Source organism: Nilaparvata lugens, chromosome 5 (assembly GCF_014356525.2).
Source record: "Nilaparvata lugens isolate BPH chromosome 5, ASM1435652v1, whole genome shotgun sequence".
Taxonomy (NCBI): Eukaryota; Metazoa; Arthropoda; class Insecta; order Hemiptera; family Delphacidae; genus Nilaparvata; species Nilaparvata lugens.
This window is the reverse complement of record NC_052508.1, coordinates 31900073-31927699: the sequence shown is the minus strand read 5'-3', so window position 1 is coordinate 31927699 and position 27627 is coordinate 31900073. Positions and strand designations below refer to the sequence as shown.

The window sequence follows — 27627 nt, the reverse complement described above, 5'->3', positions numbered from 1 at the left end:
CTAGAAACGTCATTGATAAGCTCTATCAACTGCCACAAGTCATATCTGTAAAAATTTCAGGAGCACTGCACCATCTATGCAAAGTTTGATTTCAGATTCTCAATTATCAGGCTTCAGATACAATTTAAACAAAAAATTTCAAGTGGAGTAGATTAAGCATGAAAATCTCAAATCAAATAATAGGCTTGTATAGATTTGGCAACCTTGTTCTCCCATCTTTCTTCACTGCCATTATAACGAGAACCTCACTATAGTAAGAGCTGGATAATTATAATGATGCTGGAGATGAAGCGAGAGTTTCTTGTAATACACTGCTTATAATTATAAAAATCATACAATATAGTAGAGATAATAGAAAGGGGAAGACTATGTATAATACAGAATAATACAAAAACGAAACTAATGAGATCAGCCGGGATCGACGATGTAACATGCCATTCCGATAAGACGGGAGTGACCAGGCTAAAAACCATTGATGATAATCAGCAATATCAATCACATGATGAAATTCAGTTCCTTAGCATAATATTATCAGCAAAATTATCATTAGCAAATATACAGCTTTTTTTGTCGTGCTTATTGTTATAATTTTCAATCATTGGAAACTTTTTTTATACGTTGCAATCCAGTCTAAAAAGACTAATGAGCTCTTTTTCTAATATAATAGAGAGTTAAATTAATGAGATAGGTAGTTCTCACAAGGACTACTACTTCTAGCAACTAACTTGAAATTGACAAATATTAAAATAAAAATATAACTAAATTGTCATGTATTATAGATACACATTCACACTATTAACTTTTGGCACTTTCACTCCACAACACAATTCCAAGGGCTTGGTCCGTTTCAATCTGCGCAGCGTATGTGTGCTGTCACTGAATTAGATTTATCTATTCAATAACACACAAAACATCTCAACTGTTCATCTCATCTGAATTCGATTTGAGTCCAATTTTTAGTCCAAACCAGACCAGAAATGTCTATTTAGACGGATTAAAAACCGAATCTACAAGAATTATTGAACTCAATAATCCCTGATATCGTGAAAATTCTGATTTATGAAATATCCAAAGTAATTCAGCTAAGAAATACAAACTTTCTGCTTTCTGACTCATCCACATAATCACTCAATGCAAATCTGAATTCAAATACATTGATTTATTTTACCCAATGTGAATAAATTTTGACAAATAAATATAAATTTCATGACAAAGATTGAATAAATACAATTTGACAACAATAGCTACTAGAAATTACTATTTCTAACATGACCTTATGCTTCTACCTTATAATAATAGTCTCCATTATTCTTCGCTAACGCTAACCAATAACGGTAGAACATACATTGTTGATACACACGTGTCGTCATACACTGTTGCGACATCACAACGAGTTAGGTTTTTGTATCTCCGATTGTTTTGTTTATTTTCTCTTTGCTGCTCTATTTAAGGTTGAATTATTTTCATATAATTATAATTTGTAATTTACCAGTAGGCTATTTATGGTTATTGGTTGTTCATTTTATGTTAAAAGCCTCTCGCTGATGACAAAACATGCACGATGAACATGTGTATGAGTGCATGTACATGCATGTTCTGCCGTTTGTGGCCAGCCTAATATGGCTTAATGTTCGTAGAATGCTTTTACCTTACAATCTATGTGTGTCTAAGAAAGGGCAATTAATTTACCATAGTAATATATATTTAATTTTTAAAATAAAACTTAATTTTGCAATATTCTTAAATACTAGACACGAATAAAACACGCATGAATAAAATTTTCTACAATAGGATGAACCTACCTGGACAGCGTTGGGCGAAGCAGGCCGGTCGGGTGGCGTGAGTGCGGAGACAATGGCATCGAGCACTGCACCGGCGACGGTGAGGGCAGTTGGGGCGGCCAGGTCGGCCAACTGCACACACACCGTCTTCAGCTGATGCAACAGCTGATTGTGACTGCTGCCGCTGGTCGTCGCGATCAGCTCCTGCAGCAGGCCACTCAGCGGGTGCAGGTGAGCCGACCACAGCTTGCGCGAGTTCACTGCCACCGAGATCTCATCCGCAGGCAACGGCGACCGCGATTGCACAGGCAGTGGCAACGGCACCAGTTCCGACAGAATCGAAAGCCCCGACAGAAACTGGCATGGAGAAGCTGTCGCGTACTTCAACACTTCGCCAGCCATCGACGTCCACAGACTCTTTGTCAAAGACTCGTTCTCCGTGGCCGACTCCGAAGACACCGGCTGTGTGTACGCTAGTAGCGTCTCAATAATGTCTCTACAGACCCACTGAGCATCATTATGTATATGTGCATTCACAGGTATTGAATGCATTAGTGTGTACGTCTGCAATAAGACTGGCAACGCAGTTAAATCTTTGAATTCTGTATTGCGACACTTGATAACGTAGGTTAGGATTCGCCTTATCAATTGCACAGCAGGTAATAAAAAATCAGTGAGTGCCAATCCTTGTCTTGCAACTAATTTCGCCGCATGTAGAGCAGGTTGTTCGTAGTGTTCGCAGATCTTCGTCAAACACCCAATCAAATGTGTCAATCCTTCCTTAGAAAACAACTGCAGTATCACGCACTTGAATTTCAACTCATTGTAATCGCAAGCATCGGGCACTGAAGGAGACAGATCACTGTCGCGTGGTGGTATGCCAAGATACTTGAGCATCCTCACAGTAGTGACTAGCTCTCCTGACAAACATGTGGCAGTTTCGACATTGCTCTTCAAAATTTCACAAAGTGGGGAAATATCATCGTACGAGAATGCTGAAGAATCTTCTACAGGCTTCAACCAAGAAACTAGCTCATTCAACTCTTGAATGTTGTCTTTATTGATTGAATCCAAAAGATCACGAGAATATTTTTGTAGGAACGGCATATACTCGGAATGTTTCACAGTCAGCACAATTAAATCAAAAATATAAGCCTTACCGGGGGATTTTTTAATCTTAGTTTCATTCTCAACCTTGAGTTTCATTAGTTTTAACAAAACATCAAAATTGTCATCTTGACTTAGCACATGCACAACCGATGATTTTCCGATAGCAGTAAATGTGAGACAAAACAACGAATGTAAGCTATGAAAAATCTCATCACAATCAACATTCACATTTTCATTGTAGTGTGATTGAAGGCTGTCAATAAACGACAATGCGAATAAACGGTTGACAAAATGCAATCCGAGAAGATGTGAAGTAGGTTCCTCAGTGTGTTCATCACTATTGTCGGGTGAAGGCCCAAGTAGAATACGAGCCAACTGGTTTGTGGGTTCAGGGTTCGAAGCCAAAAACCTCAAACCCTTATTGGTTTCCAAGAATGCACCCAACATCTCATGTATGGGCATCACCACATTACAATCGCATGCAGTTGCTGGATGCGTGAGTAGTGTTACAAAAGTCACAAGAATATTGTGATATTTAAAGTAAGTGAAAAGCGATGAATATGAATCAGCTGAATTGATGGTAGCGCCAATATCGAACTGTGCCGAAACAGGCATGAATCGTTTCGGTTGTGAGATCAAGAACGGTGCATCGCGATAGATCCTTACAACTTCTTCTAGGGACACAACTAAATCATCGATATCAATATTGAGTTCCGACGTGTCCATCTGAGAATCATCCTCAGACATTTTTAAACGTTCCTCCAAGGCTTTTGCGGTGGTGTCCAGCTTATCAAGCACCTCATAAGCATGCAACTTTTGAAGTATTGAAGTGATTGCGAACTTGACGCGAGCCAGTTGCTTTCCCTGTATCATATTTAGCAGTTTTTGATAACCTGTCAATTCGTCTTCCCCTAGTTTCTCATTTAAGAACTTTTCAACTGACTTGTCATAACGTAGAGTGGCATCTAGTGACTTGAGTATCATGAGTTTTATGGAAAGCGCCATGTACTCTTTATGGAATAGGTCTATAAGTTTTCTATGAACTTTGTGTTCGTTGATCATACGATTGACCAGTTCCTCGCTGCACTGGGCCAACGCCTCCACCAATCGGACGCCGGCTTTTATGTGTCGTACCTTATAGCCGGGCTGTGGTTGGCTGAGAGCTGCTTCAAAGCTCAAGCCTATGTCCACCCATGTCAATAATTTAGTCACCACGTCTGAAACAAAATAATCAACAGTTTTATTTACATTCTACATTGGTCATATACTTTATGGAAATGTATTTTGGATGAATATTGTTTAATACCATTTTATCTCAAAATGAACCTAGTATGATATGAAGTGTGAGGATTGATGGTAAAAGAATATTAATTAGGCCCGAATTACATTAGGGCACCAGGCTGTGAACACCAAGTGTCCGAGCGAGTCACAAGTTCTTATAGCCCTAGGGCCACCAGCCTAGTCACCAATGGAGACACCTCATTGATGCCTCATCTTGCTTTGCACACGAACACCACTGGTGTCCCACATGTGACCAAGTCTTGTGTAATAAATAATAATAATAATAAATTTTTTTATTGTCATTAAGCAACGTTGGCAAGAGACAAAGTCAAAACTATACTAACATTATACAAGTCAGAAGGTTATAAGTTAATATAATTGAAAGAATATACGATATACATATATAAACACATAAACATAACTACATCTAAAGTAAACCCAGAAGAATTCAAATATTCATGACTATACAAACAAGGCCCTGTCAAAATGTTAAAACAAGAAAGAAAAGCTTTAAGCAATCAAGGAATCAAACATCAATAATCATATCGGAATCCAAGAACTCTTGTATAGAATACATTGGTGTTTTCACTAACCAGTTGAAAAGTTTCATTTTAAATCTATCTGTAGACTCATTTATTAAGCTTAGAGGTAACTTATTGTACAGTTTCAGACCTATAATATTGTAGCTATTCATTGACTTTGAAAGCCTTTGGAATGGTATATTCAGTCTATTATTATGTCTATTCAGTCTATTTCTCTACCTTTGTTTTTACATGTATTAAAACAGTGTATATGTAAAGATTTATTATTGTTAAGATTCTCAACTTAATAAACAAAGGTCTACAATGCTCAGTACTATTACGCGCATCTGCTAATATCCTGATGGCTTTTATCTGAAGTAAAAGCACACTGCTAACATGGCTACCCCAAAACAACACGCCATATAAAAGAATACTTTGAAAAAATGCAAAATAAACTGACCTTACATAGCTATCAGGTACATAATTTTTTAATTGCTTCAACAAATAAATAACCCTAGACAATTTACTATTTACATACTCAATATATGGCTTCCATATTAATTTTTCGTCGATATATATACCTAGAAACTTGATATTATTTACGCTATTATCTGTTGGAATCTCTCTCAAGCTAAAAATCATTTGTTGAGTCTTATTCTTATTCAATAGGAAACCATTTGCCCTGAACCATATGCTCGCTTGGTTTAAAGTATGTTCCATCGTTAAAGTGAGTTTTTGAAAATCTGAGTCTGAATTGAAAAAAGTGGTATCATCTGCGTAAAGCATTGACTGAGATGTCACTGATAATGGAAGATCATTTATCATCAGGGTGAACAGTACAGGTCCAAGGATAGAGCCCTGAGGAACACCAAACTTGATCATTTTTACCTTAGATTTAGTATGACCTACATAGACTATTTGCTTACGGTCAAATAAGTATGACCCAATTAACATGAGGCTTACATTGTTCATACCGTAGAGCCAAGTTTATTCAGCAGGATTGTGTGGTCGACACAATTGAATGCCTTGCTGAGGTCACAAAAGGTAGCCTGAGCAAATTGACCTGTTCATAATTTAATACGGCCTGAGGATCCTTTGAATGGGTAATTCATGAAACTAGTTGTAGTTAAAATAATTCTCCGAGTAGAAATGAATTTGGACAAAGCCAACAAAGTCAAAGGTAGAGGCTATCAATTCATATCTAGTTCATAATTATAGTTTTTAATTAATACATTATAATTATAAGATACCTTATTGTCTATAATTCATATAGTATGGTAAAATACAAGGAATTTATTCCTACATTATTAATTTTAGACATTCAAAAATTAACACAAGATCACTCAAATTGCCCGAGATGATTACTGTGAAAATAGTTTGAATCCACAATATTCTCATGTGTTTCATTAGTGCTTTCATCTTCTTCTAATTGAGCATGCTCAATTAACGTTTGACATTTAGAAAATACATGTTTCCTGAAGTTTATCATGATAGCTACCATTTAAATATTTTGGGCTCTGATGCACAAAAGCCTGTTAAAATTGAACCATGATTAAATGCCACGAGAACCAATCAGAGAAGCCTTCTTCTCAGAAAATTCTTCCCTGATTGGTTCTTGTGGCATTTATTCATTATTAAAATTTAACAGGCGTTTGTGGAATCGGGACTTGGAGTCACATCTTTGGAGTTCTCATCTGTTTGATAAGTGCTTTCATTTTTTTACATTTTTTAGATTGTAGCTCAGACTCTACAGTGTTGCTTGGTGCAACCGCTACCTCAGAGTTTCCATATTATACAGCACAGCTGTGCTTCTAGTGCAGAAGATTGTTTTCAATTTTCGGAACAAAATATTTCAAATTAATATTTATTCTACAGTTTTGAGTGCTAAGTAAAAGGAATTTTGTTATTAATTTGGATCTTAATCTTTTTAAATTCAAAATTTATTGTTTCAAATGTTTGGAGAGAAAATTAGACAAAATTATATAGAGTGAAAAAACATAACCAATTTTCTGGACTATTTTGATGAGTCAAAATTCGAGGGAGAAACAGTTTTGGGCTGTGCATGTTGATCCTCATCCAAATTATTTTACATAATAATTTTGTATCATTGAATCAATAAAAGAATATAGCACACTTGCACAACAATTGCTACAAATAATTGTACCCACCAGATTTATTATGAAAGTGAGGCAGACTGCTGTGAAGGGAGGTGGTAACCGATTCAGCGAGATGGAGCCACTCCTCCTTAGTGGCGGATGACGTCATGACGGCCTCCTCAGTGGCAGGTCCGTTGGCGATCACATTCTCCAGTTGCGGGCGCTCTCTCTCTGTCAAACACTGTTTGGCGGCTAACGACTTCTCTTCCCACTCCACCGCTGATACTGATGGGTCAGGCATGCACTGTAATAGAAACAAACCATATGAAAAGTATACAAACCGATTGCATTCACAGTAAGTTGAACCACGAAAAGCAAATCTCTATTAGAAAGTGATATTTTAATAAATTAATTGATAAATTTAAATTAGAAAGTTAATTTAATAATTAATTTATTAATATTATTGAATAATTGTTATTAATGAATATATTTGCAAAACATACAATAATCTACTCAGTACACAGACAGGATGTTTTATTACATAATAATTATAAATATACATAAAATAAAACACATGAAAAAACTAGGCCTGTGCGATTATGCATACAATACAAATACAATATATGTTTTTTAATTCGTTGAAATATTAAATTCAGAGATCATTGATTTAATTCTCACATAACACTCAGGGACGTATTTATAAACAATTTCTTAGAACTGTCTCTGTCAAGTACCATGCTTTGCTTTCTAGCAACAAAATTCAGGAGCTAATCAGAACCGTTGAACAGACTACTAGAATCTCAGTGGTTTACCGAAGCGTGCTTAGCTGAGAACAATTTTTAAGAATCGTCTGTAAATATAGCCCTCGAGATAAAATATCGTTTTCTAGAGAATAAAACCCGATACAGAGAGTTTTGGTTTTGATCCCTTGAGATTATGTTATATTGAGGTTCCATTCAAATAATTTTAACCAGTATTTTTCATCAAATTGGACTTTTACAACCGTGCTTACATGATTTGTACAGTCCGGGCGCTTACATTGCACTGGGTCTCATCTTCAAAGTAGTAAAAGTAGAGAGTACTGCATAGCAGTACAGCAGCTCAACTGATAACAGATGACGCCCAATTAACGGGCAATGGAAGAGTATGTAATAATTATTGAAAACTTACCGCCAAAGGTTGCAGTTCGAAAGCGTAGGGATTCAATGGCTTTAGAGGATCATCAGGGTAATCACTGAAGTCGTAATCCATATCCTGAAACTTGAGATGCAACATTATTCGATACAAAAACTATTTTTTATATTGCAGTTGACACTCATCCTAATTCACATATAATAATAGTTTACAATGTTTTGAAATCAGGAAATTGAGAAAACTGACACTGAGCAACTGAAATTGTTGAACATCAAATTGAAGCTATGGAACTTAGTTGATAAATTGCTGATGACTTTGCAAGATTAACTCAAGTTTAAATTAATAATCCAATTAATTTCAACTTGCAGCTTTATTCGAAAAATTTGAGATAGTAGTAATAATATTTATAAAAATTGATATGTTCATTAACATTGGAATTAATTGTGCTGAGACTTGTTAAAAATTATAAAAATGAGACACGTTCTTAAATAGATATGGAGTTTGATAAGATTATAGCCTGATGAATCATAGTGGTCAATTTCTTACTCGATGATAAAATATAAAGTCAATAATTTGTTAATCTTTTGGGGTAATTTCGATTATTAGTTGAGCAATAAAATGATTGAATGTTATCAAGGCTGATACGCTCTTAAGAACAGTTGATATTTGATACTAATCTACTATACCAGATAATACAGATTCAACTACCGAATCTTATAAAGAACTAGCAGGGTACCCGTGCTTCGCTACGGGAATTTAATGATCAAATTATTTTAGTAAAATATTTATAACCTGAATTCTACCAAAGCCGTTATAACCGTTTTTGAGATCCATCATACAAACAAAAATTGCTTGCTAAATTTAATATAACTTGAATAATAAATTAATATAGTCTCGTCACAGTCATAGAATTTTGCATCCGAAAAGGTGCACTCCCTCGATGAAAATGTTATTGTATATAGGACCGTTTCAAGTTTCATTCAAATACATTTCTATAATACTTAGTTACCCAAAAATCGTTGTCAGTAAGTGTGATGATTAGTTACGCTGCTATCACCTCAGTTTGAACAACACATTCAATTCTGTTGAAATATACGTCATTCAACTGCGTATTTTAAAAATCTAGTGTGGCGCACTCACACAACTTTCCTTGCCGTTATGAAAATTGATCAACTGACACTAGCGTGCACGCGCATCTCAAGTCAAAGATCTGAACCAGCTGGTGACAGGTCAATAACGCTGGATACACACGAGATCTGCTATCTCTTCATAGTGAATGATTTAATAGAATCAACAGTTGCCAACAGTTTGCAATTGAATATTCACATTTTCTCAAATTTCAAACTTATTTTCAATTTTAGGTGAAAATGTTACTGAACATTAATTGAAGAGATTTTCATGCTCAATCTTTTCCACTCGAAATTTTTCGTTTGAATTATATCTGAGACCTGATAATTGGAGATCTAAAATCAAACTTTGCATAGATGGGGCGGAGCTCCTGAAATTTCTACAGATATGGGACTTGTGGCAGTTGATATAGCTTATCAATGACTATTTTAGGTATGAATTCGATCAAAATCGTTGGAGCCATTTTCGAGAAAATCGCGAAAAACTCTGTTTTTGAGAACATTTTCGCCATTTAAGCCGCCATCTTGAATTGTATTTGATTGAAATTGTTCGTGTGGGATCCTTATATTGTAAGGACCTTAAGTTCCAAATTTCAAGTCATTCCGTTAATTGGGAGATGAGATATCGTGTACACAGACGCACATACACTCATACACACACACACACACCACACACACACACACACCACACACACACACACACACACACACACACACACACACACACACAGACCAATACCCAAAAACCACTTTTTTGGACTCAGGGGACCTTAAAACGTATAGAAATTCAGGAATTGGGGTACCTTAGTTTTTTTCGGAAAGCAATACTTTCCTTACCTATGGTAATAGGGCAAGGAAAGTAAAAAGCAATCAAAAGTTAGCGATGCCTTTTGGTGTCACCCAGTTGCTCTTATGCACTCATCTTGACATCAGGGAATATTTTTATTGAATCATGCAATGTTTTCAAATTATATTGCTGAATGTTATAACCACAGCTGTTAATTTTCTCTCTTCCTCTCTTTAGTTTTCAACAAACGATGAAAATTTCTGTTTCAAAAGCTGCCACTTGGATGATCAAATTTTCCTCTCAAGTTATCTCAGAGATGAGACTCAGCTCAAATGTTTGTATCACGGGCCTACTATTTGCTAGGAGCATCTTATGATCTGCCCTCTATCGGTAATAAATAAATAAATTAGGCCACAGCTTGGCATGAAAATTATTGTGTCTAATCATTAATTATTAATTATTGAATTATTAATTGATGTGTTGGGAGTGCTCTGTAGAATAGTATACTAATTATAGCGAATTTTGTGGAATATTGAGCGGGGCTTAAGAGTCGACCTCGACTTTATCCATTGGCAATTAATATTTCTCGTTGAAAGTTATCAAATTAGCAGTGATCATGTTATTTTTGCTTTTGCTTGATGCAATTTAAAATAGAATTCCAAATCAAATCTATTTGGGATTGGTTGACTCCATGGATCTCTTGCTTATTCTGGAATTTCTGGCATAGCCTACCGCTCAAGCTGGTTTACACCGAAGGCGCAAATACATAGATCCACTACATCTGAAAATAAATCTTTCTCTAAACGCAGAGTAGTTATTGGCAAAATGTTGATAGCTTAATCCTTATGGACTCTATTAGATTGAACGGAACTTGACTAACACATATGTTCATCAAATATTCACATTTTGCTAATAACTTTGGTGTAAACTCTTCGTTTCACTTATTCAAAAGTGTAAAAGCAGTCAATTCACTGATTCTTTCTTCCATGGAAGTCCATTTATATATAAGAGTCCATTCATAATAATTAGTCTAACATTTAATGTGGCTGATTTCTCATGTCCCAAACTTTACTACCATAAATATTAAAGTGGGAATTTTTAAGTGGACATTTTAATGTTAATTTGAATAATTCTGAATAGAGTTTATTCAATCACTTTGTTTATTGACTATACCATTATATGATTTCTTTCTTAAATCTTAGCTTCAAACCAAAAGCTTAGGGATGAAAATTTGAATGTAAATTAACATGTAACTTAATTTAATTTCTATCTAAATTAAGAACTTTAGTATTTACTTGTGATTCATTGATATAAATATCAATAGGTCTGTCTTGTGTCATGTAATGACATCAATATCGGGGACCGAGCTTAGCTCTGGAGTACAAAAGCATAAAAAAATTATTACGAAAGAAGAAATTATAATATCATTCATAGTTCATACAGAAATGTTCTATCTAATCACAGTAAATTAAGATTAATTCCCAGAAGAATGCAAAATTTTCCCTCACAAAGGCCCGGTTGCACAAAAGCCGGTTGAATTTTGATCCTGATTAATTTCACGTGAACCAATCAGAGAAGACCATTTCAAAAAGATGGATCCACTGGAATTTATCAGGATTGAAAATAATCCGGCTTTTTTTGCAACCGGCACCAAGTACCTGATTGAATGATTACAAAAGTTCAACAGCTGAGTCATAATTTTGACACAGTCCCACACACATGAACTCGCTCACTCACTTCCATCATCAACAGACGACGAAATAATTATTATCAACTGTTTTTCCAAGAATGAATAATAATTATCCTTCCAATGTCCTTCAGCGAATTTCCCCAGGGATGAGACCTAGTACAATCGAATTTTTATATTATAATCCTACTATGCTCTGAATTTCGTGAAAATCGTTAGAGCCGTTTTCGAGATCTGGTAAAAACAAATATATAAACATCTAAATATCTAAACATCCAAACATCTAAACATCTAAACATATAAACAGAAATTGCTCGTTTAATAGTATAGGATGAAAGGGAATAGGACCAGCTGATGAAATTTTTTTTCGATTTAGTTTTTAGCTGATTTTGAAACATGAAAATATCAGGTCCAGTAGCTCAAAAGCCTGTCCAATTTCAATCATGATTAAATTCCATCAGAACTAATTAGAGCAGGGATTTTTTTTATAGAAGGCTTCTCTGATTGGTTCTCATGGTATTTAGTCCAGGTTAGGAATTAACAGACAGGACAACTGGCTCTCTCAAGGCCATGGCTGCGTAGAAACATAGAGCAACAGAGGAACCAATACAACAGAAGCTGAAGAAATTAGTCACATTTCTATCACCTCACAATGACATTACATACAACTACCATGTTTGGAGAGATCGATTTTAAATTTATTTTGCTATCATCCGGTCACTTTCTGTACCTATTCTACCAGATGTTCCATGAATACTAAAATGTTTTAAAATAAGATCGCTAATTTGGTAACTCAACTACAGCTATTATACTTATAAAATTCTTATCTCACTGACTCACTGGCTCACTGATTCACTGATCACGATTTCTGGAAAACTACTGGATGGATTGCAACAAAACTTGGAATATAGCTTCCTTATTCGTCCTAGGTGCTCACTAAGAAATATTTTGGCGATATCTCAACACTAAGGGTGGTTTTTAAGGGTTTAAAGTTCGTCTTTTAGCATGTATATTCTTCTTCTCCTGATCTCTTAATTATAATTGAAATTTCCATATCATATGTTACCATAGAACTATAATCTAGAGAGAGTACCTCTTCAAAACAGTTGTTAACTGGCAATTAAATTAATAATTTTGTCAGGTTGGCATTAAGTTGAGATGACTTCATTAGGTTGGCACCAAGTTGAAGAACTAATTAAAATGCATTTATCGAGAACAAATTGATTGGGCACTGCTGCTTTAATCAGAGCTATTCCTGGGAGTGTGGATGATTTTTATTATTTTTCATAAAACAAACTTTTATGACAAGAGTTGCTTCTATCAATTGATCCTATTCTATCAAGACTAATTTTGTTTGTATATCCGACAGATCGCGAAAACTACTTAAACAATTTTGATGAAATTTTAATAATTCAGTATGATATATGGAGGATATTTTTAAAACTTCAGAAGTTTCCGTTGTGGAATCTGTTTGCATAGAATGAAGAAATTCGGCCAAAATTCAACTTGGGCGAAAGAAATGGGTTATTTATTAAAACGATCAAATAGCTGTTGTTGCTTTTCCCAATGTGAAAGTATCTCCCATAGAAGTAAGGCGCTTTTCCCATGAATCAATTATCCTCAAACATTGATTGTTCTACCGAAGAAAATAGATGAAGGTAGCTTTCGATAAAAATATTGGAGAATATGTATAACAGTTCGTTGACTGTCAGTATTCCTCATTTATAGAATCAATGCTCCCCATTCAAACAATGCTGACACATTGATGTGAATCTTACTATAATCTGGTTACTTTAGATCAGATGAAGATAATAATGTTAATTATCGCTACTGTTTCAATTTCAATCATGTTTGACATTTTTGCTTTTGATGCCAGCTGTTATTATTATGTAAAATAAGCTCTCCTTGAATGAAATCATAATCATTGAAGTCAATTATACTAAGAAAGCAGTTTCTGTTTGAATATGTGTGTTTGCGGATATGTATGTATGTCGGACAGATCTCGAAAACGGCTCCAACGATTTTGATTAAATCAAGAATATAGTGGATTTGCGACAAAAAACATTATTTTTGAACAGGTCTCAACTCTGGGAAAACTCTCTGGAGTTCCTTGAGAATGATTATTGGTTTCTCAAGTAGCAGCAGATCAGGAAAAAGTCTTTTCCATAGTCTGTTGAAAACGTAAGAGAGTGTGAGCAAATGAAAAAGATTAAAATAGCTGTAGTTGAGTTACCAATTTTGACGACCTTTTTAAAACAATGCAGTATTCATGGAACATCTGGAAGAATATATTCAGAAATTGACCGGATGATAGTAAAAGAAATTTAAAATCGGTCTCTCCAAACATATGGCAGTTGAATGTGATGTTCATTGTGAGGTGATAAATTAATGAGGTGATTATTTTTTTCAGCTTCTATTGTATTGGTTCCTATGTTGCTCTATGTTTGTACGCAGCCATGGCCTTGAGAGAGCCAGTTGCACTGTCTGTTAATTCATAATCCGGACTAAATACCACGAGAACCAATAAGAGAGGCCTTCTAAAAAAAAAAACCCTGCTCTGATTAATTCTCATGAAATTCAATCCCGATTGAACAGGCTTTTGTGCTAACACTGGGCCTGATATTTTCATGTTTCAAAATCAACTAAAAACTAAATCGAAAAAAAAACATAATATTCCATCAGCTGCTCCTATTTCCTTTCGTGATGTCATTGCATGGTACAAGACAAACCTATTGATTTTGATAGATCACAAGTAAATACTAAAGTTGTCAATTTAGATAGAAATTAAATTGAGTTGCATGTTAGTTTACATTCAAATTTTCATCCCTAAGCTTCCGGTTAAGCTAAGATCAAAGAAAGAAATCATATAATGGTGGTCAATAATCAAAGTGATTGAATACACTCTATTCAGATTTATGCAAATTCACATAAAAATAAACCCACTTTAATATTTACTATAGTAAAAATTAGGACATAAGAAATCAGCCACAATATGTTATACTAACTATTATGAATGAACTTCCATGGAAGAAAGAATCAGTGGATTGGCTGCTTTTACACTTTTGGATAAGTGAAACGAAAAGTAAGCGACAAGCTATGCCAAAAATCCAAGAATAAGCAAGAGATCCATGTTTCACCACCAGATGCTACCAGAGTCATCAAATTCCGAATCAACTTAATTTGGAATTTAATGTTCAATTGCATCAAGCAAAAACAAAAATAACATGATCACTGCTAATTTGATAACTGTCAACGGGGAATATTAATTATCAATGAATGAAGTAGGGGTCGGCTCTTAAGCCCCGCCCAATATTCTACAAAATTCGCTGCAATTATACTACTCTTCTACAGAGCACTTCCAACACATTAATTAATTATTCGAATGATTTGACTCAATTATTTTCATGCCAAGTTGTGGCGTAGTCTCAAAAACGATTATAACAATTTTGGTAGGATTTAGATTATAAATGTTTAACAAAGATAATTTAATCTTTTAATTCCCGTAGCGAAGCACGGGTGCCCTGCTAGTAAGCTATTATCATCAGCTATAATCTTTTTCACTTGCTCACTTTTTTTCTCACGTTTTCAACAAAGTATGGAAACTTTTTATGATCAGCTGCTACTTGAGGGACAAATAATCATTTCTGAAAGAGCTTCAGCGATTTTTCCCAGAGTTGAGACCTGTTCCAAAATAATTTTTTTATCGCAAACGTACTCTATTCCTGATTTAATAAAAAAATGTTAGTGGCGTTTTCGAGATTCGTCAGACATACATACTACATATCCGCAAACACACATAATTATTATTTAAACAGAAATTGTTCGCTTGGTACAATATTGACTTCAATGATTCTGATTTCATTTAATGAGAGTTTATTTCACATATAATAACAAAGGATATAAAAAGCGAAAATGTCAAACATGATTGAAATCGAAGCTAATAACAGCTGGCATAAAAAGCAAAAATCTGGTGTGGCGCACTCACACAACTTTCCTTGCCGTTATGAAAATTGATCACCTGACGCTAGTGTTCCCGCGCATCTCAAGTATACTATTCAAAGATTTGAGCCAGCTGGTGACAGGTCAATAACGCTGGAGACACACGAGATCTGCTATCTCTTCATAGTGAATCATTTAATAGAATCAACAGTTGCCAACAGTTTGCAATTGGATAATCACATTTTCTCGAATTTGGAGCTTATTTTCAATTTTAGGTTAAAATCGTGGTAGTCAGGCCAAGCTAACCAATAGTTTAAATATAACAATAATATAAACAGATTAAAGCAAAGGCAAATGAATTAGACTTACATAATTTAGCCATTTGATTAAATTTAGCAAATTGACGATCTTTAATGAATGAATGATTTTCCAAGTGTATATTTGCTTTTAGAGATATATCGATGATTTTATAAGGTATACTCATAGACCTTAATGATTTTCATTGATGTATTTAACAAATTTAATCACACACACACACACACACACACGCGCGCGCGCGCACTCGCACACACGCGCACTCTCTCTCTCTCACACACACACACACACACACACACGCACACACACAGACCAATACCCAAAAATCATGTTATATATCCATCACTGAGTACTGCAAGGCTCAGTACTTGGACCCATTTTATTTCTCATCTACGTCAATGACTTGTCCAAGGGTGAATTTAGAGGTCAAGTAACTGCTTTTGCTGATGACTCTGCGTTGGCCTACACAAACACTCAGGATCAGCTTAGGGAGGATATTCAGCATGACCTTAATAAATTGACACTATGGTTCACCTGCAATAAGCTATCCATGAATGTCCAGAAGACCAACTACATCCTGTTTAGTCTCACTGGTACTCAGAGTTCTGCTGTTCCTCTTCGCCTTCACGCCAGCAACTGCAGCCATGATTGCTGCAATTGCCCAATAGTTGGTGGTGAGACCACAATTAAATATTTGGGTCTCTCCTTGACCATAATCTAACGTGGAAGGCCCACATCTCAAGTCTTAAAAAATCTTTACATTTTTACCTCAGGACGATGTATCAATTGAAGGGTATTTGCAATATCAACACATTAAAAGAGGTTTATTATTATTTTGCTCATGCTAGAATTAATTATGGTTTAAGCTGCTGGGGCAGTACTTACTTCACAACTATGTCACCCATAATCAAGCTTCAAAACTCATTTATAAGGGTAGTTGCTGGAGTGGGGCCTCGTGACAGTTCTTTCCCGCTTTTCGATAAACTTGGCATCCTCCCGGTAAGACATCTATATATATGTAAGGTGCACTCTATATTCTATTTGATAAGTATGAATGATGGCGTGTCAATAGATTATAGTGATACTGTAACTGACCCTCATCATACAAGGCAGGCTGATGAGTATCCGAGGTGTCAGACCAAACTGCACTTTATTTAAAAAATCTTTTATTTTCCTGACTCCTAAATTTTTCAATGTTCTACCTTCTCCGATGAAAAATTTATACAATAACTGCAATAGAATACAGCTAATAAAAGGAAACCTGAAAAAATGTCTTCTCTCCTTCAGCCCTGAGAGATTGGAAGATCTTTACAACGTCACTGTTTAAGTAAATACTTAATTGGAGCAAATACTTAAAATTGGATCCAGTAGGTACACTTTTAATTCATTTTGACAAAAACAATTGAAGTATATTACCTTATAGAAGAATTGGTTATAATTTATCACCACAGATATAAGCATTGTTAATTATTAAATTTGTTAAATACATCAATGAAAATCATTAAGGTCTATGAGTATACCTTATAAAAACATCGATATATCTCTAAAAGCAAATATACACTTGGAAAATCATTCATTCATTGAAGATCGTCAATTTGCTAAATTTAATCAAATGGCTAAATTATGTAAGCCTAATTCATTTGCCTTTGCTTTAATCTGTTTATATTATTGTTATATTTAAACTATTGGTTAACTTGGCCTGACTACCTCGATTTTTATCAGTACTTTTGTTCTTTGAATTATATTCAGGATAGATTATTCTTTTGTATTTTTTAGTTCTTATTATTTTGTATTGTATTTCTTTTCTCAACTTTAATATATTTTATCTATTTTTATTAGATATTTTAGTATTTCCTAGTTGAGAGGCGCGTTTGACACCTCAAGGATTAAAATTGCAAACACTTCATTCTTCTCGGATCGTCAAGGCGGTCCAAAATCATGCATCCTGATTCAAAGTTTTCGACCAAATTTGAATCAGGATGCATGATTTTGGACCGCCTTGACGATCCGAGAAGAATGAAGTGTTTGCAATTTTAATCCTTGAGGTGTCCTTAAACGCGCCTCTCAACTAGGAAATACTGAAATGAAGTGCATCTAACGGGTAATTCTCATAGAACATAATCTCATGAACTGATGTCATTGTGCGAAATATCAATGTAGGACAATGTAGTTGGTGATGATGGTTGAAGCTGAAAATTAGGTGCTTTTCACAATACAAGGACATTGTTGTCAGGTGTGCCTGGAAATCTATATGAGATAGAGCGCTCTACCTGATCTCAGATTGTGGAGCACAAAAATACGCCCAGAGGGATTTTGAATTATACATCTAAATGGTAACAATCGGAATATATTGTTGATCAAAAACTAAAATTCGTCAAAATTGATTTTTTTTTCAAATTTCACTCATTTTTGAAAAATCATTACTCAGTACTCATAGGAGATAGAGAGTTCCGAATGATCTCATTTTATTCAGAATTTTATAATCCAAAGAAAAGGCGAGAGCAAATTTTCTGTCCGATTACGAGATTTGGCAGAAATAGCTGAAAACTGGAAACTGAGCCAAAAATACGAGGTTTTCGGGCCACCCTGTATCTAGCACAAGGAAATTTTGCATGGAGAAATTGGTTCTGGACTTCTCTTATGTACCCAAGTAATATATTAAGAAATCAGAACTGCAATATAAATTGCAAGCACATCCCCTTTTTTATGTCTATATTGACTGGACTATATCTAAAAAAAAGTGGTATAAAAGTGATGATAAACGGTATGTTTTTCCAGAGAAAATTTGTTTGTTTTCATAATTTGTTCTTGTTAGTATCCAAATCGAAAAAAATCACTAGTAAAAGTTTCCCAAAAACCTTATGCACAGCCTTAACACACAGTTATCAATATTATGTAACATTACAACCAAAAATCAAAGGTTTCAGCATAATGCAGTTTTTTCGAATCGCCCAGCAGTCAACAAATTCTAGTGGGATTGAAAGTATAGAATTAGTAGTCTATAGTTGAGGCCTACACGTGTGGAGTTGCTGGTCTCCCATCGGGCGCCTCCCTAGGTGGCGGATTGGGGAATGCCTCCTAGATATAGGGAGTACCGGGGAAATCAAATACCCGGGGCGGACCAAAACCAGCAGCTGCTGCCTTGTAGTTCGGCATTGGGCTGCCAAAGGCTAGGGAAGAACACCCGAAAAAATTACCTGGTCCTCCTGGCTGGGGGTTGGGCGTGGGGCCAACGACCCTACCCTGTAAAAAAAATCAGCTTGTTACGAAACCTCAAAATGAGCCTCGGACGGACAGGATACTTGGAAAACAATTTTGGAAAAAGAACTTGAACTTGATTATTAGAACATGGAATGTGAGAAGCTTGTACAGGAGCGGTGCCTTGAAAGATTTACTCCAATGTATAAAACAATATCGATTGAAAGTACTTGCTGTACAGGAAATGAGATGGCCTGGCAAGGGAGTGTTTGACACCCAGTCTCACACTGTTATGTACAGTGGAAAGGAATGAGATAGACATGAACTTCGAGTTGGATTTGTGGTCGAAAATAGCATGAAAGTTAATATAATAGATTTCAAGCCAGTGAACGAGAGAATATTATGCGTCCTAAGGTTGAAAACAAAATTTTTCAACCTCTTACTCATAAATGTGCATGCCGAAAGTGAAGACAAAGATTAAGCTGTTAAGGATGAATTCTACTGCAAGCTGGAACAGACATACAACAGCGTCCCTTCAAATGATATTAAAATGGTTATAGGGGACATGAATGCTAAAATTGGTAAGGAGATGGTATTCAGAAAAGTGGCAGGAGCACATAGTCTGCATGAAGATAGCAATGATAATGGAATGCGTATCTTGGATTTTGCAATGTCAAGAAATATGATAGTGGCCTCAACTCAGTTCCCAAGGAAAGACATTCATAAGTGGACATGGACATCACCAGATGGTCAGCATCATAATCAGATTGATCATGTCTTGGATGATAGAAGAGCAGCTTCCAGCATCACAAACGTCAAGAGTTGCAGACTGCGACTCGGATCATTATCTGGTGAGAATCGACTTCAGATGCCGAATCCCAAGTAGAGACAAAACAAGGCAGCAGAGGACACCAAAGCTGAATATAGATAAACTAAAAGAGGATGGGGAAAGGCAGGAATATCAACAGGCACTGGAGGATCCTTCAAGCACAGGAGGGAAATAGGACAATTGAGGAGGAATGGCAGGATCTAAACAAGGCTATGAGTCAGGCAGCAGAGGAGACTATTGGATATAGTTCTCGGGTGAGACAGGAAAATTGGTTCAATGATGAATGTAGGGAGGCTGTACGAGGCCCGAGAGCCCAACCAGAGCAAAAAAAGTACAGTATGAAATTCTAAGAAGAGAGGCTAAAAGTGTGATAAAAAAGAAAAAGCGAGAATATTACAATATCAAGGTCACCAAAATCAAACAGGATTTTGAGAAAAAGGACCCTCGTGAAGCATATAGAGGAGTGAACTTGTTCAAGAAAGGATACAAGCCAAAAACAACTCTTTGTAAAGGTATGAATGGAAAAATAATTGGAGATAAGGATAGCATTATGGAGCGATGGAAGACCTATTTCAGCCAGCTGCTTAGTCCCAACCCAGATCACAATGAGCTGTCTGTCAGACCAGAGACTAGAAATCCTTGATGAAGAAATAATCATTGAACCACCTACATCTGATGATGTTGTCAAGGCCTTGGAAATAATAAAAAGTAACAGAGCCCCAGGGATGGATGGAATTCCAGGGGAATTACTCAAGTATGGAGGTGACTCATCAACAGCAAAATTGGTTCATCTTATAAACTCCGTGTGGGGAAACTGAAATTCTCCTTGAGGATTGGCACATGAGCATCATATGCCCCATCTATAAAAAGGGTGATAGACTTGAACCCAAAATTACAGAGGCATATCTCTCCTATCAACTCTATTTGGTAGAGAGTTAGTGGGGAGGATATTTTTAATATTCTTTCCGAAGAATGGACATTGATATGTCCAAAGCTCCGCCAATTTATGTAGATGCATAACAATATGATTATTATCTATAGTTATTATATTACAAATTGTTTTTCATCTTCTTCTCTATACTTATAAAAGGCTAAGCCCCTACAGACTGAAATCACACCACAGCCCAAACTACTGAGCCTACAAACTTGAAATTTTGCACGATTGTTTATGGTAACCTGAAAACATCCACTAAGAAAGGATTTTCAGAAATTTGCCCCCCTGAGGGAGCTGGGGCCCCCCCAAAATTTTGTACTTTTTAACCGCTCATTGCACAGCAAAGTCATGAGGAACTTTTTTGTTCAGCTACGAAAAAAAATTTGAGCTCAAACTAATACAGCTCAAACTAATTGTCCTACAGACTTGAAACTTTGCAAAAATATTCTTCAAACATGCTAGACGCGTACTAAGAACGGATTTTGAGATATTTTGCCTCTAAGGGTTTTAAATGATGAAAAAGGATCCTATTAAGTAAGGTTATGAACATGGTAAGGTGAGTGCCATATGGAAATGAGATAATTTATTTATTGACATGAGATATTCTAAAATATGTTGTAATCATTGGAAATGACAAAATAATATGATAGAAATTCAAAAAAGAACATCTGTTCTATTATTGCTTTCTACCTGATTCCGCTCAACCTCAATAATATTGTTCTGATAATTGATAAATATGTTTAATAATATTATTATTATTATTGATATAATAAAAGTATTGTTTTAATAATTAATTATTATCATTAATATAATAATAGTATTGTTTTGGTAATCAATAAATATTTTTATTTTCACAAACTCTGTATAATTTATAATGGTGAATGTGAAACAGCTGCATCAAAGGAATTATCTCAAAAACATATGTTTAGGAAAACCATAGTTTTGAACATCGTTTTCCTGATGCAATGTATAAGCGTACACGTGGCATGTATTATTAATTTTTCAGCTAGAACAGTTTTTTGTGACTGCTAAATAAACGTCTACAGTTTTATCAATGCTGTATCGGCAATATGAAAACGCATGCAGTTAATATGTCTTTAAATAAAGGTGTTGATATCTACATGATAATTATTCTCTACCATTTTTATTCAATTAAAATTTCAAAATTATTCAAGCCTTGATAGAATGATTGACTCACTGTACAGTCAGTCGAAAATTTTAATATTGAAATGAGGGGTATTTTGGCAAGCTGAACAAAAAAGTAAGGTCCTATGCACCTTTTTGATATTATTTCTTCAAATGAAAAATGAGTTTTGTGGGATGTCAAAACTCCCCCTGAAAGAGAACTATTCATTTTATCCTATCTTTTAGTGAAATAACAATGATTTCTGCATTGAATAACATCTATCTTGCCAACAAGAATCGCACTCTTTGTGAATTTAGATATGACCTACACTTTAGATTTATATAATTCTATTAATATAATTCTATTAATAAATTCATGGAAATTGAAATATTTTTTCAGTTAGTTGATGAAATTGATTATCAATAGAGAAAATGATTATAATTTTTTTTTATCAATACAGAATTAGTTGAATGAATTGTCGATGTACTGAGTTCTTGGTCAACAATAATTCAATATTGGTATTTATCCAATCATTATTTTTCTCAGAAGTTATTTCATTTGAATTAGAAAATATTTATAAGCTCCTATCAATTTATCATTCGTAACAATGAATTCTTCAAAACATGAATTTAATCAAATAAAAAATTGCCCATACTTCTGTATTCATGTTCGCATGTTTTCTACTTGTGATGGATAGCCAAAATATTGTGGAGCGAGCTGCACGGCGAATTTTAATCGAGGGCTCTGATTGGCTGAAATGTTCAGCGTTCGGAGTTAGGTGAGGCGAGCAGTTAGAACAGAGGCAAGCGGCACGGCGAATGGTTCGGAGTTCGGTACGGCGAATGATTAACAGCTGATTTTTAACATTATGAAACATATGCTCATGTTCGTTGGAAGGCAAGATGTTCGGAGGAATGCACGGTTTGCTGCGCGGTTCGAGGTTCGGTTCGGCATGTGTGGACGCACCTTTAGTTGTTACAGGACATTTATACAGATCACAGGCCAAAGCAACATAATAATCTATCTTTTTCTTCTTCTTCTTCTTTTTTCTTCTTCTTCTTCTTCTTCTTCTTACTCCTCTTCTTCTTTCTCTTCTTCTTCTTCTTCTTCTTACTCCTCTTCTTCTTCTCTTCTTCTTCTCTTCTTCTTCTTCTTCTTCTTCTTCTTCTTCTTCTTCTTCTTCTTCTTCTTTTTCTTCTTCCACCTATATCTAAAAGGCTAAGCCCCGACAAACTGAAATCACGCCACAGCCCAAACTACTAAGCCTAAAAACTTGAAATTTCGCACAATTGTTTATTGTAGCCTCAAAACATCCACTACAAAAGGATTTTCAGAAATCTGCCCCCCCCCCTGAGGGAGCTGGGCCCCCCAAAATTTTCACTTTTTAACCGTTCATTGAACAGCAAAGTCATGAGAAACTTTTTCGTTCAGGTACGGAAAAAATCAGATCTATGCAGAAAAATTCCAATCAGGAGCACAGGGGGGTTCAGGAGAGGGCACTTTTCGAAAATGTTGATGTAAAATCACACTACAGCTCAAACTAATTGGCCTACTGACTTGAAACTTTGCACAAATATTCTTCAAACATGCTAGATGCGCACTAAGAACGAATTTTGAGATATTTTGCCTCTAAGGATTTCAAAGGATGAAAAAGGATCCTATTAAGTAAGCTTATGGTAAGGTGAACTCCATATGGAACTGAGATAATTGACACATGATATTCTAACATATGTTGTAATCATTGGAAAGCTTGAAACAATTTCATCAATTTGCTGATCGAATTGATTTTGCGTTGATTGAGAGCGCGAGCTTACCACGTGTTTTACGTGGATTTTTACAGATTTTTACAGATTTATAATATTCCTGGTGATTGAGCGTTGTCTATTAATAATAAAGCTTAATTTACAACTAGCTTACCCAGCGAACTTCGTACCGCCAATGTATCTCATGTTACACTTGACTTTATTTGGTGAATCATGAAATTTATCTGACAATCAACATGTTCATTTACATCTCAATACGGACTTCCTATGTGCTTAGTCATGCAGCATTCATTATTCCCAAAACATATTCTTCTCAATCAATTGGTAGTAATATCTATCAGTAAAGTTTTCAATTAAAAAAAAGGTTATACAGTATCAGTGTTTCAAAGAAAAATATTCAATGTTTTCATAGCTGTAGATTGTCGATATATGGTCCAGGAAATATGCGATGTACGATGAATCACACAGAATTCCATATTCTTTCCATTTTAGGATAAATATAAGCTAAGCTAAATTCAAAAAAAATTAAATTATTCTTTCATTCTTCAGTAATTAATGAATGCAATATGAATACTATACATATATACTATACAATATATATACTCTCTTTCATTAGGTGAATAATTTTTTTCAACATTTTCCAGTTTCTCAATGATAGGGGAGTGATAATTATTTGTATAGGTCTTCTAAGGAACCATTATCAACAGCTGGTACCAATCAACTACACTTCAACTCCAAACTACCGTTTTAATACCAGTACACAATAATTTATCACAGGGTGATATGTTTATTACAGCTGGTAACTTTAGATGCTAAATCATATTATCACAATATGATCTTGAATCATGATCATTTTTTCGTTCTTCAGTAGCCGCTCGGCCGAAAATTTCGAAAATATTTGTCTGTAAATTGGATTAATAAATAATTATTATTAGCCCCCCTATTAAAATTTCTGTTCAGGAACCATCCCCAATATTCACACAACATATTCCCAAAGTTTCATGCCGTAAGTCAAGTAGTTTTCAAGTCTACAGGGAACAAACAAACATACAAACAAACACACAAACAGACAATCATTTTTTTATAAATAGATTTCCATTCGGCTCAAACAAAAGCTTCTCTAAATGAAGGTAGAATGATAAGGATTCAGTTCTGTTGTTTTAACATTTTTTCAAATCACTTTCAAAAAAATCATGTAGTACCTACTATTGTGTTTGAGACACTTCTGGCGCTATCATAGTTTCACCACTATTCTGTTCCACAGTCCTATCTCTTGCAGTCGTCAACTATATCTATAATAATTATATAAAGTAAAGAGCTGGCTTATGCACGTACGGGATAGGAAAATAATGTTTGACGCATCATCACGTCTGAACTACTGGACTAATTTACTTGAAATTTTTCTTATAGATACTTAGTTAACCAAGGATGGTTATAGGCCTATTCTCAATTCTTCAAAATTTCATTACGTCAAGTTTTCATTTTGTAAAGTTTTAAAATAGATCCTTGCGAAGCACGGGTTCTTGCTAGTATCATATATAGTTCAATAATTATTTTCTTAGTCTATATTATGTAAATTCATCTATAATTTTGCTGTATTGTAAGCTATTGTATATAAGTGTATAAGCCAGTATATATTGTAATCTACATAAATAAAGTACTCAATCAATCAATCAATCAACAGCTCATAAGACCTTCACCTCAATCATTAAATATAAGATAGATGTGTATGCTAAGAGAATATTAGGAGAGTATCAGGCTGGTTTCAGATCAGGTAGGTCAACTACTGACCAGCTTTTTGTTGCCCAACAAATAGCAGAAAAGTTCTGGGAATTTAACATAGATGTCTATCATCTCTACATAGACTTCAAGCAGGCTTATGACAGTATCAACAGAGAAAAGCTCTACACAATAATGCTTGATCTCGGCATACCAAAAAAACTTGTAAGACTTATCAGAGCAACAATGAAGAAGACCACCTGTCAGGTGACAGGACTGAAACAAGGAGACGGCCTGGCACCAGTGCTCTTCAACCTGGCATTGGAAAGGGTGATAAGGGAGACTTTGGCTGACACAAGTGGTACATTAATAAATAAACCCAACAGATCTCAGGGTATGCAGATGACCTTGACCTAGCGGGAAGATCGGTAGCGGCAGTCACAGAGATGTTTGAGAACTTGGAAAGGGCAGCTCATGAGCTAGGGCTAAAAGTAAACTGTGAAAAAACCAAGTTCATGCACCAAAGCAGACGTCATCACAACAGAAGAACCCTCTCAGTGGGGGAGTATAGCTTTGAAAAAGTGAATGACTTCACCTACCTGGGAGTTGACATAGCGGATGACAGTAATGAGATGAAAGAAGTACAAAAACGGCTCAATGCAGGAAACAAAACATACTTCTCTATGCTGCAGATATTCAAGTCAAGAAGCGTCCACAGGAACATAAAGATCAGAATATATAGAACTATAATACGCACAGTGGTCACTTATGGAAGTGAAGTGTGGATATTATCATCCAAGGCTGCAGCAAATCTAGACCGCTGGGAAAGGAAAATGCTGCGTAGAATATACGGACCTGTATGTGATGAGGGTGTATGGCAAATAAGAAACAACAATGAATTAGCTGCACTTTATAAAGAGCCGCCCCTGTCTGTATATGTCAGACTGAACCGCTTAAGATGGGCAGGGCATGTGGAGCGGATGCCAGACACTCGGTCTCCCGGAAAAATATATATGGGACAACCGGGAGGCAGAAGACCGGTGGGAAAGCCAAGACTGAGATGGGTGGATGGGATCTCAAAGGATGCTGCATAACTTCTTCGTATCAGGAATTGGAGAATGAAGGCAAGAGATCGTGATGGATGGAGGCGCAGTATTGAGGAGGCCAGGGCTCGATTTGGGCTGTAGCGCCATCGAAGAAGAAGTTGAGACATACCTGCTGGTCGCAGTCGTCAGCGATTTCCTCGTCGCTGAGGATCGGCTCGAACTGTTCGCCATCGACACTCGGCTCGTCATGTGACGGCGGACTGTGCATCAGCTGATGGGGATGATGTGGATGATGAGGCGGTGTGCCGCCAGCATCCCCTCCCCCTCCCAGTTCGGCGCCCCCTCCTCCTCCTCCTGCTGCATGGGGGACACCCCCCTCCACCCCCTCCGGCTCGGGGATCTCCCCCTCCGAAATCGACTCAACGTCGCCCGGCGAAAACGTTTCGAAAGCTGGCGATGATGCTGGTTCTACAACATAAAAATATACAGTTGAGAGGATGAAAATATGAAAAATGAATCAACCTCTACAGCTTGTTGAAAACTTCAAAACATTGGGATTTAATGATTTTTAAACTGCTCTTAAAAAATAAAAAGCTTTGTTTACCATAATGTATTTTTTATATAAAACACATCACACATAAAATAGAAACACTCTTATAAACGTGCATATTAACTGGAGATATTTTGGCCATTGTGTCAACTTTGTCAATCAGAAAAACAGAAGTGGATTGTTTTTGCAGTTGCCAATTAGATAGATTAGATAGAATATGACAATTTTTCAAATTCTTAAAACATGATGGCGGTCATTTGTTTTATGAATTTGAAAAAAGTCAAACATTTTTTGTAGCTCTGTCTACTAGTCAAAAATGTTTGTGAGAAGTTTCACTTATGTATGTTCAGCCATTTTTTAGAATAAAAATGTTGTGTGAAAGAACAAAATGGCGGCTGTGTGAGTAACTGGGAACTCTCGGACAGTATGAAAATATTAAGATATGTTTCTTACCCAGGAACAGTGTCCTTAGAATATTAGTAGGGTGTCCTGAAGCAACCTGTTATGTTTTTATGTTATGTTTTCTTTCTATTTTTATAATTATTCAAATAAAACTTATAATACTGTATTACAATAAAATTTGATAGCCCAAATAGGTAAGCCGACGAAGCCTAGTTGACTGAAGCGTCATAACTTCAGTCTGCTTTGCTGTATCGGTGATGGGTTTGATCCCAATAGATCTGA

General features: G+C 35.6%; 1 protein-coding gene across 2 annotated transcripts in view; it reads right to left on the bottom strand.

The window, feature by feature from the left end:
* The window catches only part of LOC111049712 (protein virilizer), an 87017-nt gene that overhangs the window by 41445 nt on the left and 17945 nt on the right, over positions 1 to 27627 (bottom strand). Inside the window, exons 8-11 of one of the 2 annotated variants that reach the window (XM_039428175.1) lie at positions 26563 to 26861; positions 7960 to 8049; positions 6862 to 7093; positions 1803 to 4108 (exon numbers count right to left, since the gene is read on the bottom strand). In XM_039428175.1, coding sequence (XP_039284109.1) covers positions 1803 to 4108; positions 6862 to 7093; positions 7960 to 8049; positions 26563 to 26861 — 2927 coding nt within the window. The remainder of the gene's footprint in view (positions 1 to 1802; positions 4109 to 6861; positions 7094 to 7959; positions 8050 to 26562; positions 26862 to 27627) is intronic. The other variant, XM_039428176.1, reaches the window with a different exon arrangement.